The following is a 15,151-nucleotide window of genomic DNA, read 5'->3' on the forward strand; positions in this document are numbered from 1 at the left end:
GATCAAGGTCACGCGAAAAAAAAGTTTTTCTCTTTTTACTTAATTATAATTAGCACATAATTGTTCCTTTTACTGTCATATGCAATTATTCATTTCCTGTAAAACATTTAATCCTAACCCTAATTATTTACATTAATAGAATAAAAATACATTAATAAAAAGATTAAAAATATTTATTATTAACAATAATAATTATATTATATTAATTATATTATATTATATTATATTATATTAAGTAATAATTATTAAAATTAATTACATCAAGATTTGCATCATGGTAGTAATTGGTTTTTTTTTTTTTACAAACAAACATTTGGATGCATGATAATTACCTTTGAGATTAATTAATACAAACAATAAATACAAACAAATTCAAAAGTAAAACATCCCGATGCAGAATTTGGGGTCAAAATGGGCTTTATTTTCAAGAAAAGAATGTCACAATAATATTATAAATTAATAATTTTCTTTATGCAAAATTGTACTTATTTTTTCACTTTTGACCCAAGTACACATTGTTCCTGTCATATGCAATTGCCAATTCCTTCTATAATGAGTAATTTTAATTATGTACAGACAGTATTGATTTTTACTCAGTTCTGTGTTGGTTGTTCACATATTTATGACAGAAGCCCCTATAGCTGTGACGGGGCAAAGGGACCGATGCTGGATAAACATTAGTTAAAAGACTGCAGAAAGTTAACTTGAGAAAGTTAATAATTTATCAGTGGCTCTCTGATCCTGGTGAAATCCAGCTGGCTGAAGAGCTCTGAGTCTCATCAGTGGAAACATGTCAGACTCGCTGGTGTGTGTCAGTGATTATGAGCGTCAAGCTCAAAGACTTTTACCAAAGTCAGTGTTTGATTATTATTTCTCAGGAGCAGACGAGCAGCAAACGCTGCGTGATAATGTAGCAGCGTTTGCCAGGTATGTGACCGTTCATCATCATATAAACGCCATTTGTTTTGACAAGCTTTTATTACAGAGAAGACATGAAGAAAGGCATATACTGTAAGTGTGAATCTTTACAAAAACATGTCGGGTTGTACACTGTACAAAATGATTTTTTGAAGTTGTAAATAAAACAAAGATTATGGAGTCTTTCTGTTTTAAAATTTCACATTTAATGCAATGTGTATTTTCAGCTTTTTGTAATTATTTGTGAAATTTACTAGCACTTTTTGAGTTAAAATTGTAAATCCTCTACCAAAGCAAATCCTATACCAAATGTTAGCATAGTTTACCTCAAAATCAAACGAAAAAAAGAAGAAATTATATTTTGCATTGCAAAAATAAAGTCTATTTCTAAAACCATTAAGATGTTTTGCAAAGTGAAATTATTTTCATTATAACTAAGCGCAGTTTCCTTCTAATGCATCTATTTGGTTTACTTTGGATCCCAGCGAAGATAATTATATCACAGTTCAATTACAAATGAAAACTTGTATCTGACATTACGTGCAACCAAACTGCTAATTTATATATATATATATATATATACTGTATATATATATATATAAAGAAGTCTATGACATTTATAACCATCTAAAATTGGTGGTGTGTCTTACCGTAGTTAAAGAGCTGGCCTTGTAACCCAATAACCCAAGAGTTGAAGGTTCAAAGCCCAGATGATCTGATTCCGTTGAACACGTAAGCGCATGTTTGTCCAGGCGTAAGACAAACATATTCTCAGCTGATCGGGAAAAGAAAGTGTCTGCTAAGTGAAAAACATAATGACAATACAAAATCATGAACAAAAGAACCAACTATTATCTGATATCAACAAATAAATCTTACAGGGGAGACTGGGACTAGTTGTCACAGTCAAGATCTCGCAGGGTTTAATTCAAGCCAAATTTATTTAAAAAAAAATCTAAATCATGACATACTAAGTAATAATTATGAGATAAAAGAGATAGAAATGAGGACGTGGTTGAAATTATGACATAAAAAGTCACAATTATGACATACTAAGTCATATATATGAAATAATAGAGATAAGAATGAGATCAAGGTTGAAATTGACATAAAAGTCAAAATTATGACATAAAAAGTCAATTATTACAAAAAGTTAAAATTATGACAAAAAGTCATACAATTATATCATAATTGTGAGATAAAACGTTAAAATTATGACATGCTCAGTCATAACTATGAAAAAGAGATAAAAATTTGACAAAAGTTGACATTACGACATGAAGACAAAATTATGACAAAAAAGTTGAAATTGACATACTAAGTCAGAATTATGAGATAAAAAGTTGTCATAATTATGATTATTGAAACTACTACGAAAGTTGAAACTACTGTATGATGTAAAAAGCCAAAATTATGACATACTAAGTCATAACTGTAACAAAAAGTTAAAAAAATTATGACACTTTAAAAAAAATATATATATCATGTTATATTTTTCATCTCATAATTAGGATTTTTCCAAAGAATGTTTTTTTTTCATATGTGGCAGAAATTACTTACTGTTACTGTTATTACACACACACACACACACACACACACACACACACACTTATATACATATGTATATACACACACTGCGTCTATTGATCAAGGTTGAAATTGACATAAAAGTCAAAATTATGACATAAAAAGTCAATTATTACAAAAAGTTAAAATTATGACAAAAAGTCATACAATTATATCATAATTGTGAGATAAAACGTTAAAATTATGACATGCTCAGTCATAACTATGAAAAAGAGATAAAAATTTGACAAAAGTTGACATTACGACATGAAGACAAAATTATGACAAAAAAGTTGAAATTGACATACTAAGTCAGAATTATGAGATAAAAAGTTGTCATAATTATGATTATTGAAACTACTACGAAAGTTGAAACTACTGTATGATGTAAAAAGCCAAAATTATGACATACTAAGTCATAACTGTAACAAAAAGTTTAAAAAATTATGACACTTTAAAAAAAATATATATATCATGTTATATTTTTCATCTCATAATTAGGATTTTTCCAAAGAATGTTTTTTTTTCATATGTGGCAGAAATTACTTACTGTTACTGTTATTACACACACACACACACACACACACACACACACACACACACACACACACACACACACACACACACACACACACACACACACACACACACACACACACACACACACACACACACACACACACACACACACACACACACACTGACTGTTAATGAATACATTCAATGGGGCATGTTGTCACACAATATGGGGAAATGTACTCACAATGAAAACCTGCGGTTTATTGACATTTCTTTATCAAATTGAGAAAAACTCCTTTTTTTGAAATATGATCTCCTGATTTATAATTATCTATAAATCCTATTTAGAGTCACTATATATAAACTATATATAAATAAATATGTGAGAGAAATTAAACAATGTTCAAATTTACCAAACAGGTAATAACAGAACTGAGTCAGCCTATCACAATGTTGACAGGAATTACACTTCTAAATGTTTTGACCTAATTTTAGACAGTCTCTCTGGCTTGTGTGGGGTCAGTTACGCCCAGTTATAATTATGTGCATTTACCTTGGCCTGGAGCGTTCGTGTGGGTGGGCAGACGGACCCTAGAGACCTAAACACGGCCTTACAGCAGTGTCAGCAGAGGCACTGTCCAGATGAATAATGCCACTGTATTAGTCATACATATATATTAGTCATATATGCATATTTATAAAATGTGCAAACAAGACGTCCTTCCAGGTTACAGACACGCGTTGTGAAAGTTAAGTGAACTGCGGTCAGATCCGATGAGTCACGAAATGAACACAAATATTAACACAAAATTGAGTGACCGTCAGGGCTGAAGTCATACGCCACACAACTCATGCAGGAAAAAACAAACGGAAACATTTCATCTATTTATAAACATGGTTTCCACAAAAAGTAGCTAGCTGCAATTGTTTCTTAATTATTTTATTGAATATATTTAGCTGAAAATGCTTTAAACCACCTTTAATACAAATGCAGATTTTTTTTTTTTAGTATAGAAACCAAACTTTGCAAATGAATGAGCCAAGACTATCAAAATATCCATCATTTAATTTTTTTAGGATTTTTTAGAAGAGTTTTTAAGAGATATAACATTAAACTTTAGACTGTGTTTCATGTATCAACAGGTTTTCATACCCACTATAATGGGACAACATGCCCCACTGTAGTTAAGGTCTCTTTTAGTCAAGACTTTAAGGTTTGTGTCTAAAAAAAAGACTATAATCAATTTATAAATAAACCCATCCATTCTCTTTAATAACAAAAAACACAAATAAAAATTGACAACTAGCCCCGGTTGCATCTATATTTATTTATTATATGAAGCTGTTATTTCTGAAATATGAATTGTGACTCTGCTGTGACCTGCAGGTGGTGCATTTACCCTCGTGTGCTCAGAGACGTGTCCACAGTGGACATGTCCACCACAGTTCTGGGCCAGAGAGTCAGTATGCCCATCTGTGTGGCAGCTACTGCTATGCAGCGAATGGCGCATCCCGACGGCGAGACGGCCACTGCGAGAGGTCAGACACCATCAACTTACTCTGGAGCTACAAGCTTCACAGTGACTGCAATTACTATAACTTACCACATGGTGGCACCATTAGTCTTTCCGACATTCTACAATATATCCTGCTCCCAATCACACTCAAACAACCCTTACAAAAATTGATCATGGTTACCATAGTATGAGCTAATATTCTATAGTTTCAGTGTGGCCGTAATATGGAAGTCCATTTCTGACACATAAGAAAAAAAAAATACATAGTCATAATTACTCATACTAAGTCATACTAATTCAATTATGAGATAAAAATAGAAATCATGACATGTCATAATTGTGATGTAATAAGTCATTATTTTGAAATAAAATAATAAAAATGAAATAAAAAGTAATTAAAAAAATGAGATAATGGTTGAAATTAATACATAAAAAGCCAAAGTTATTAACCACAGTCATAAATATGAGATAAGAGGTTGAAATTATGACACACTAAGTCATAATTATGAGATAAAAGAGATAACACTGAGATAAAAGTATAATATTAGGTTATATTTAGTTATACTGACATGTTAAAGTATGCAATATGTAATTTTCACCGCTAGAGGGCGCGTATTCAAAATAAACAAAGCGAAACGAGGCCGCTGAACGAGCGTGACACACGGCTTTTTTTTTCCATTAATTATGAAATAAAAAGTTGAAATTATTACATAAGTCATAATTGACATACTAAGTCATAATTATGACTTAGTATGTCAATTATGACTTATGTATTAATTTACATTCTAAGTCATATTTTGTACTAAGTCATATTTTGAGACTTATGTATCTCATAATTATGATATTTATAATTATGAGATAAAAAAAGTCAAAATTATGACATTAAGTATTGATAATGAGATAAAAAGTAAAAATGATGTAAAAAAAAAATCATAATTATGAGATTAAAAAATCGAAAGATAAAAAAGTCAAAATTATGACATTAAGTATTGATAATGAGATAAAAAGTAAAAATGATGTAAAAAAAAAATCATAATTATGAGATAAAAAAGTCAAAATTATGACATTAAGTATTGATAATGAGATAAAAAGTAAAAATGATGTAAAAAAAAAATCATAATTATGAGATTAAAAAATCGAAATTATGACATACTAAGTCAATTATGAGATAACAAGTCAAAATGATGACATACGAAGTCACAATTATGAGATAAAAAAGTAAAAATGATAACATACTTCCATCATCAAATAAAAAGTCAAAATGATGACATAAGTCATTATGAGATAATTAGTCAAAATTTTGACAATTAATACTTAATATTTCATCTCATAATTTTGACTTTTTAATCTATTAATTTATACTTTTTTCATAATTTGACTTTTTTTTATCTCATATTTTTTAACATTTCATGACATATTTTGCACTTTTTTTTTTTTCTTTTGAGGCAGAAATGGGCTTCCATACTTCTGTACTACTGTCAGTAGTAGTGAATACAAAATTACCACAGTTTTATTGAAGTAAAAATTCTAGTACCTATGCAGAGCTTAGGCAGAAACTTATTAGCTTTGCACTTTGTGAGGGATCTATTATCTCAGAGCAGATCCCACACACTTTAGGTGGCATTACCTCTGTTTGAAGGTTCGAACCCAAGACCATTCAGTATCTTGTAAGCCACACCACCCTTATGACAATCACCCTGCTGTTCTGACTTGTCCTCTGGTCTCTTCCCGTCCACAGCCTGTCTGTCCTGTGACACGGGGATGATGCTGAGCTCATGGGCCACCTCCACCATAGAGGAAGTAGCGGAGGCCTCACCGGGGGCCGTGCGCTGGATGCAGCTGTACATTTATAAAGACAGAGTGCTGACTCAGTCTCTGGTCAGGAGGGCTGAGAAGGCCGGGTATAAGGGTATCTTTGTCACAGTGGACACACCTTATCTTGGCAGGCGACGTGATGACGTGCGCAACCGATTTAAGCTGCCCTCTCATTTGAGGTAAACGCTGAGACAACCACACGTGATGTGCGTGCGTGCCAGCAGCATGCTTTACAGACATCGCTGGTTGCGTTTGTAAACTCACAAACACAGTGTGAATTGTTCATCTGATCTGAAATCAGAATATACATAGAGTAATCTGATCTGAATCAACAACTGGTGATTTCAGTGCAACTTCAGCAGCAGCATGTGACAGGCAGGACGTATTATTATGTTGTCACACTGTCGCTTTTTCTGCCGCTCTGGAGGTTTTCTATAACTTTTGCACCAACGATTCATAATTATATGGTCAGATCTATAATTACATATTCCAATTTTGCGCCATAGCAACTGCATATCACTGGAAACCACCCGGAATAGCTTATCAACTGCATAGCAACACCCTATCATCCACTCATTACACTTTAGCAACTGCATAGGAATGCTCTAACAAACACTGAAAACAGCTTAGTAACTGCATTGCAGCATGATGCATAGCAGCATGTATAGATGATAGTATATTTTAACAATCAACAAGTGGTGAGTTCATTGCAAATTTTGCAGCATCATATTAGAGCCAGGACACATTGCTACAATTTATTCCCAAAGCGACTCCTTTGCAACCACATAATCCAGTGACCCAGAATGCTTGGAAACCAAATATTAACACCCTAGCAGCCATTTAGAACTCCCTGGTAACTGCAAAGCAATGCCCTGTCATGCATTTAAAAATTATATTGTCACTCAGATCTACAACTTTTACTTCAAAGCTCTGGCGACCACTCAGAGCACCCTGGCAACTGCATAGAAACACCTAAGCAACCACAAAACATTCTAACAGCGACTCAGAATGTTTAGAAACCCCATAGCAACACCCTGACAACTGTTCAAAACTCCCTAGCAACTGCATAGCAATGTCCTGTCATGCATTTAGAAATTAACCTGTCAGATCTACAACTTTAATCACCTTAGCAACTGCATATCAAAGCCCTGGTAACCACTCAGAGCACCCTGGAAACTGCATAGCAACACTTTAGCAACCACACAACGTTCTAACAGCAGCTCAGAATGCTTAGAAACCACATAGCAACACCCTGGCAACCACTTAACTACCTAGCAACTGCATAACAATGCCCTGGCATGCATTTAGAAATTATATTGTCAGATCTGCAACTATAATCACCTTAGCAACTGCATATCAAAGCCCTGGCAACCACTCAGAGCACCCTGGAAACTGCATAGCAACACCTTAGCAACCACATAACGTTCTAACAGCAACTCAGAATGCTTAGAAACCACATAGCAACACTCTGGCAACCACATAACGTTCTAACAGCAACTCAGAACATTTAGAAACCACATAGCAACACCCTGGCAACCATTTAACAACCTAGCAACTGCATAACAATGCCCTGGCATTCATTTAGAAATTGTATTGTCAGATCTGCAACTTTAATCACCTTAGCAACTGTATATCAAAGCCCTGGCAACCACTCAGAGCACCCTGGAAGCTGCATAGCAACACCTTAGCAACCACATAACATTCTAACAGCAACCCAGAATGCTTAGAAACCACATAGCAACACCCTGGCAACCACTCAACTACCTAGCAACTGCATAGCAATGTCCTGTCATGCATTTAGAAATTATATTGTCAGATCTGCAACTTTACTCATCTTAGAATCTGCATACCAACTCCCTGGCAACCACTCAGAACACCCTGGCAACTGCATCCCAACACCGTAGCAACCACATAATGCGCTAACAGACTCTAGATGCTTTAATTCTTACTTTTAATACTATAAAGGTGTAAATAATTGCAATATCTACAATAAAGTAGCATCTTCATTTACACCTTTCTAGTCAAACAGATGCTGCATTGTAAACATTCGTTTTGATTTAATGCACGTAAAAAAAAAAACTCACAAGAACTATAAAGAAAATTCGATCATATCAGCTCCTTTTACAATTCTTGTGAGGTTTCTTCATAAACAAAACCTCAGTTTTCTCACCCTCATGGACAGATTATTTTACACGTTTGTCGTCCCTTGAAAACCAAAGCACTCACTGAAGAGCTTTATGTATTTATGGAAACAGAAATCTCTCTCTCGAACCGGGGAAGTGTACAGTAGATCACTCCGCTCATGGGGATTAATACTCTCCGCTTTAGCTCCATCAACACTCGCTATATTATGTTTTTTTATGTGGGGAAACATTCAGATATCAGCAGTTCTACAGATACGCCAGCAGCAGCCCGCTATAAAAATGCCCTCTTGAAAGTAAAGCCTTCCTGCTCTGGATCCTACGAGGTGAATTATGGCAATTAGAAATCCAAAAAAGCATCACGGCCTCACCGTATATTTCAGCACAACTGCCTCCGTTTCCATCAGCAGTGACACAACATGAACTTCATCTCAACCCTCCCGGAGACTTTCGCTCGGCCCCACAAATCAAAGCGCAGCAGCGGCAACAAGGTGCCATTGAGCGTGAGCTCTGGTGTTTGGATAAAACCCCGGCTCAGTTTTCATACACTGACCAAAAACAACACTCACAGGACTAATTCCATTTTGCACTCTGGTTTTTTTTTTCCCCAGGATGGCCAATTTCGAGACCCCTGATTTAGCATTCTCCTCAAAAGAAGGTTACGGGGAGGACAGCGGCCTGTCGGTGTACGTAACTCAGGCCATAGATGCCACAGTGAAGTGGGACGACATCGCCTGGCTGAAGAGAATGACCTCGCTGCCTGTGGTGGTCAAAGGGGTTTTGACAGGTGAGCCATCCTGTCGTGTTTGGTGATTGGAGGAGCTGGCATGTCATGTGTGCTTGTGTCCGAAAGCGGTGATTCACAGGCAGAAAACTGGATTCAGACAGGATTCAAATGCGGCATAACAACAGAAATAACTAAACAAAGATTTAGTGGAAATAAAATAATAAAAAATAAATAATAAACAAAAATAATAAAAATACTGCACGTACATCATCTGTGATTGTATCTGAAAGCTGTCCAGACTTTACAGGCAGAAAACTGGATTCAGACAGACTTCTAATGCATCATGACATCATGTGTAAAGATCTAAAACAAATTAAAGTGAGGTTTAGAGACAGTCAAACAAAGATTTAGTGGCAATGTTTATTTTTAAATAAAATAAAAAAAAAATATATAAAATATACTACTACTGCTAAGTTTTATTTTTATAGCGTCTTTCCAAAACTCAAGGTCACTTTATAACGTTAGATAAAGAGGGGGGAAAAATAGACAAATAACAAAGTATATATAATAAAGTAAATATAATAAAATAAAATAAAATATACAATTTAATAATAATAATAATTTTATAGCACCTTTCCAAAATCCACGGTCACTAATAAAGTAAATATGATAAAATGTAATATGAATAAAATACAAATATAAACAAATATACAAAAACATAAAATATAATAAAATAAAAACAAATATAAATTATATAATATAAATAAAACTATAACTAAATAAACTCAGTAAATAACTAAATAAAACTAAAACTAAAATATAAAATAAAATAAAAATAAATAAAAAATAAGTTGAATTAAGAGATGTGTATGAATAAATTTACTCATTTAAACCACTCCATCAGATACCATTTCTATTCTTTCCACAAACCGCCAAACTGCACGCACAGGACTGTGGGATATCTTCTTGGCCATTGAAGGATAAATTTGTTCTGTCTGTAAAAAGGGGCCAGATAAATGCATGTCATGCAAACATTACATATTTAAAATGTGAAGACCTACACTAGTACACTAGCTGACCTCAAAGCCAATAGACATGAAATAAAGCCACAAAAGTCCAGTTTGGATTTCATTAAGTCTGTAATGTCTTCTCTTGCCTGCACCCTTAAAATAAAGGTTTTATGGAGATTAAAATCATTCTTGATGTTGCGTTATAGGTTTGTAAGATCAGTTTATTAATTTATGGATTATTTAATGCAACAGTACAGATGTTCATTCTGAAGAAGAAGTTCAGAATAAAAGTTCTAACTTTTTGGTTCTAACTGGAACCTTTATTTTTAAGAGTGTGGAATGCTCACCGTCACTGGTACAGAACGACCTATTTGAATAATCTAATCAAAACAAAGCGGCCGGTCGACCCCGTCTGTCAGCGAGGGGCCGCTAATTAAAGATAATGTGTCATTTATCTCCCGGGAGGAAAAAGCAGTCATACTGTGAGCGCTGAGGTTATCTCAGAAACGTCTAGAAGCTTTACTGCTGTTATTGTGTCTTCAGATAAACGTTTATCTTCTCTTTGGCTCTGGAAATAGCACATTCTGTAAATAAAAGAGCGAACACACACACACACACACACACACACACACACACACACACACACGCACAGTCTTTTTATTTCAGCACAGACCAAAGGATTTAAATATGTTCCCTGACAAACTCAGAAATGTATGTTGAGGGGGGGAAAAGTAATTGGGGAACGCCATTAGTTATTTTAGCTCATGTGTGGAACATAATTTTCCTTGAAAAGTGCATCCTTTCCTGTTGGCCTCGGCCGAAATCCTCATTTTCGGGATTTTTCCGAACAGAACAGACTTGGAGAAATTAAATTACACTATGTAAAGCTCATTTTTCACATTTTCTGAAGCTGCTTTCCTGTGCAAATGTCGGCATTGTGATTCTTTTAATGAGCAAGTCTTTTAAATGCAATAGTAACAGAAATGCTTGCAACAAAGGAATAGTTCATCCAAAATTGAAAATCTGCTTACAATTTACTCACCCTCAGTCCATCCCAGATGTAGATGAGTTTGTTTCTTCATCAGATTTGGAGAAATGTAGCATTGCATCAGTGTCTCAGCAATGGATGCTCTTCAGTGAATGGGTGCCGTCAGAATGAGAGTCCAAACAGCTGATAAAAACATCACAATAATCCACAGTAATCCACAGCACTTCAGTCCATCAGTTAACATCTGGAGAAGACAAAAGCTGAAACAAATCCAGCATTAAGACTTTTTTAACTTCAAACAGTTGCTTCATAATCCATAATCCATAATAACACTTCCTCCAGTGGAAAAGTCATCTGGTCTGAATCAGGAGAGAAATCTGCACAGATCAAGCACCGTTTACAAGCCAAAATAGTCCAAAATCAGCTCTAAACAAATATGTGGCTGGATTTTGATGTGAGAGACAACAGGAGATTTACTTTTTCACTGGAGGAAGAGTTATTATGGATTATGGACTCAGATTTTAGCTGGAAGCAACGGTTTGAAGTTAAAAACTTCTTGATGGATTTGCTTCTTACAAACACGCAGCTTTTGTCTTCACAAGACATTAACTGATGGACTGGAGTGGTGTGGATTACTTGTGGATTATTGTGATTTTTTTTCAGCTGTTTGGACTCTCATTCTGACGGCACCCATTCACTGCAGAGCATCCATTGGTGAGCAAGTGATGCAATGCTACATTCCTCCAAATCTGATGAAGAAACAAACTCATCTACATCTTGGATGGCCTGAGGGTGAGCACATTTTCAGCCAATTTTAATCCTTGGGTGAACTAGTCCTTTAAATACAGATAAAGACAGTACTGCACACCATAATTGCAATGTAACATAATTTCCTCCATGCAAAAGATTTTGGCTCCAAATTGTAGAATGAGAAAAGGCAAAACTGCTTCAGAAGTACCGCAGTAATTAATGTTCTGCTCATGGTGAATCTTGCCATTTTAGCTGAAGATGCCAAAGAAGCTCTGAAGTATGGGGTGGATGGAATACTTGTGTCAAACCACGGAGCAAGACAGCTTGATGGAGTTCCAGCCACCGTGAGTGTCTGTTGAAGAAATGAGGCATTATTGTTCTCCAGAGACCTCCAACCCACAAGTCCTCTTTGCAATCTATCCTCTGCGGCCTGTAAATTGCATCTTTGATAGTGTGAAGTACGGTCCCTGGTTTACCAAAGTGGACGCCAAACAAAGGTTTGGATGCAACCACAAGTTTTATGAGCGCATAGTGGTCTCCAAAACTGAAGAACATCAACTGAGCGTGGAGAGATTTCTGAATATAGATACAGAGACAGTGTATCTGCTCCAGGTCTTCCAACACTTGCGTTTTATCTTATGATCTATAATTAGTGCTGATGATGATTTATTGAAGCTCTATCCTTCTAGAACTTTCTGTGATAACCAGTTATGGTGGCACAATATTTTGTAAAACAAGAAGCTTGATACTGAAAATACACTAGTTTGGAATAACGGTTTTTCATGTTTGTGAAAGAAGCCTTTTCTGCTCACCACGGCTGCATTTATTTGATCAGAAATACAGTAAAAACAGCTAAATATTATTAAAATTTTAAATAACTGTTTCCTCTGTTAATATACAGTAAAATGTAATTTATTTCTGTGATCAAAGCTGAATTTTCAGCATCTAGTCTTCAGTGTCACATGATCTTCAGAAATCAGTATAATATGCCGATTTGCTGCTCAAGAAACATTTCTGATTATTATCAATGTTGAAAAGAGTTTTACTGCTAAATATTGTTGTGGAAACTGTGGTACATTTTATTTTTCAGGATTCTTTGATTAATAAACAATTCAAAAGAACAGCATTTATTTGAAATAGAAATCCTTTGTAACATTATAAGTGTCCTCACTGTCACTTTTGATACATTTAATGCGTCTTTGGTAAATAAAAGTATTAATTTTTACTTTTAATCTTACCCCACACTTTTGAATGGTAGTTTTCACCAAAATATTTGGCAGCACAACTGTTTTCAACATTGATAATAATCAGAAATGTTTTTAAGCAGCAAATCAGCACATAGACACTGAAGACTGGAGTAATGATGCTGAAAATTCAGCTTTGAATCACAGGAATAAATTACATTTTACAATATATTCACATAGAAAACAGTTATTTGAAATTCAAATTATTTTTGATCAAATGGTGAGCAGAAGAGACATTTTTAAAATGTTAAATATACCAAACTAGTGTATAACTGAGAATGAAAGAGCCTTTAAGCAATAACATACAGTAATGTGATGGTGTATGTCGGTGCAGATTGACGCTCTGCCTGAGGTCGTAGAGGCTGTAGAAGGAAAGGTGGAAGTCTTCATGGACGGAGGGGTCCGTAAGGGCACAGATGTGCTGAAGGCTCTGGCTCTGGGAGCAAAGGCTGTGTTTGTAGGGAGACCCGTCCTGTGGGCACTCGCCTGCGAGGTAAAACACAGTAAATATTGAATTACTGGACATGCATGTTAGTTCTTAATGTCTTACCGGACATCAAACTTTCTGTCTGTAGGGTGACAAAGGAGTCAGTAATGTTCTCCAGTTACTGTGCGAGGAACTTCACCTTGCATTGGCACTTACAGGTAGCTCGGTTTAAGCATTACTATGTGCATGTGTGATCAAAAATAAATAAATAAATATTTTTTATAACAACAAAAAAAGTAGAAACAGTATTAAAAAATATTTTAAAATACTATATATAAAAAGGTTACATAAATTCCGGTAGTTTGGTTTGAGCATTAGTATATGCATGGGTGATCAGAATAAAATAAAAGAATTATATAAATTATCTGAACTGATTTAAAGTAAAACAGAATTTGTAATTCAAAAAAGAATTACAATAATAAGTAGAAACAGTACTGAACTACATAAAATACTATATAAAATATTTAAAAATACTACTTAAAAAAAGTTACATAAATGCAGATTAACCAGTGTGTTTGATATTGTTTTTCTGTATGCTGTCTTCTGGCAGGATGTCGCTCACTGAAGGAAGTCAATAGATCCCTTTTGAGAAGATCTGAACTCATTTCAAGGTTTTAATGAGCAGAAATGTTGCATGCTGGGGGATTTCATGTATGTCAGTGACTGGACCGACTTGTGTATTTCAAATGAACCCAGAGGATTTGGGCACGACAGATTTAGCATCATGAATAAAACATTTGTGTAAGTCATTCGTGTAAAAGTTTGAATAAATGCATCAAAAGCGTGTGGTTTGTACAGACGTACTGAGCCTGACAGCAGCAATCCTTCCTGTTTACTGGAAGCAGGCAATGTTTAGTAACCCAAACCAGTTTTGTGACTCTTCCAGTTTTCTTCACTGTCCGGACACTGGGAACAAAACGAAGAGGATATTTAAAGGCATATTTCAACTAAATATGAACCAGGGTTATTATAGTTAACTAAAACCTTAACTAAAAAAAAAAAACCTAAAACTTTAATTAAAATTAAAATGTAAAATATAAAAAGGACTACGGTATAGAAGCCTGTTTCCAGAATGGGACAAAGAAAACATAACAAAAATATATATACATTGAAAAAGAAAACTAATAAAAACAACAACAACAACACAACAAAATGACTAAAATGTTAACTAAAATGAAAATGGAAAATATCAAATATGGAAGCCCATTTCCACAACAGGACAGGCAGACAGACAAATAAATACATGTAATCACAACTTTTTATCTCAATTCTGACTTTTTCTCAGAATTCTGAGTTTATATCTCACAATTGTGACTTTTTTTTTCTACAATTTTGAAAAGAAAATTCAGGATTGCAAGATATAAATTCAGAGTTTCAATATATAAACTTGTGATTCTGAGAAGAATAGTCAGAATTATGAAATATAAAATCTCAATTGCGAGAAAAAGGTCAGAATTTTGAGATAAATG

General features: G+C 34.5%; 1 protein-coding gene across 1 annotated transcript; it reads left to right on the plus strand.

Annotated features, from left to right (window-relative positions):
- The first annotated feature begins 744 nt into the window (after positions 1 to 744).
- LOC107678730 (hydroxyacid oxidase 1-like) lies at positions 745 to 14,640 on the plus strand. The gene is made up of 8 exons (XM_016474107.1): positions 745 to 927; positions 4,391 to 4,542; positions 6,259 to 6,514; positions 9,088 to 9,263; positions 12,204 to 12,295; positions 13,530 to 13,688; positions 13,771 to 13,840; positions 14,233 to 14,640. Exons 1-8 carry the CDS (start codon positions 791 to 793, stop codon positions 14,298 to 14,300), a joined length of 1,110 nt encoding a protein of 369 aa, XP_016329593.1. The 5' UTR covers positions 745 to 790; the 3' UTR covers positions 14,301 to 14,640.
- Positions 14,641 to 15,151: the final 511 nt, after the last annotated feature.

The sequence above is a fragment of the Sinocyclocheilus anshuiensis genome, unplaced genomic scaffold, assembly GCF_001515605.1.
Source record: "Sinocyclocheilus anshuiensis isolate Anshui unplaced genomic scaffold, SAMN03320099.WGS_v1.1 scaffold208, whole genome shotgun sequence".
Taxonomy (NCBI): domain Eukaryota; kingdom Metazoa; phylum Chordata; class Actinopteri; order Cypriniformes; family Cyprinidae; genus Sinocyclocheilus; species Sinocyclocheilus anshuiensis.

What these genes read in the sequence shown, in the direction of transcription:
- LOC107678730 (XM_016474107.1), top strand. Translation starts at nt 791, where the DNA reads ATGTCAGACTCGCTGGTGTGTGTCAGTGATTATGAGCGTCAAGCTCAA. An exon ending in AAGCTGCCCTCTCATTTGAG is followed by an intron (nt 6,515 to 9,087) that starts GTAAACGCTGAG and finishes TTTTTTCCCCAG; the next exon opens with GATGGCCAATTTCGAGACCC. An exon ending in CCTTGCATTGGCACTTACAG is followed by an intron (nt 13,841 to 14,232) that starts GTAGCTCGGTTT and finishes GTCTTCTGGCAG; the next exon opens with GATGTCGCTCACTGAAGGAA.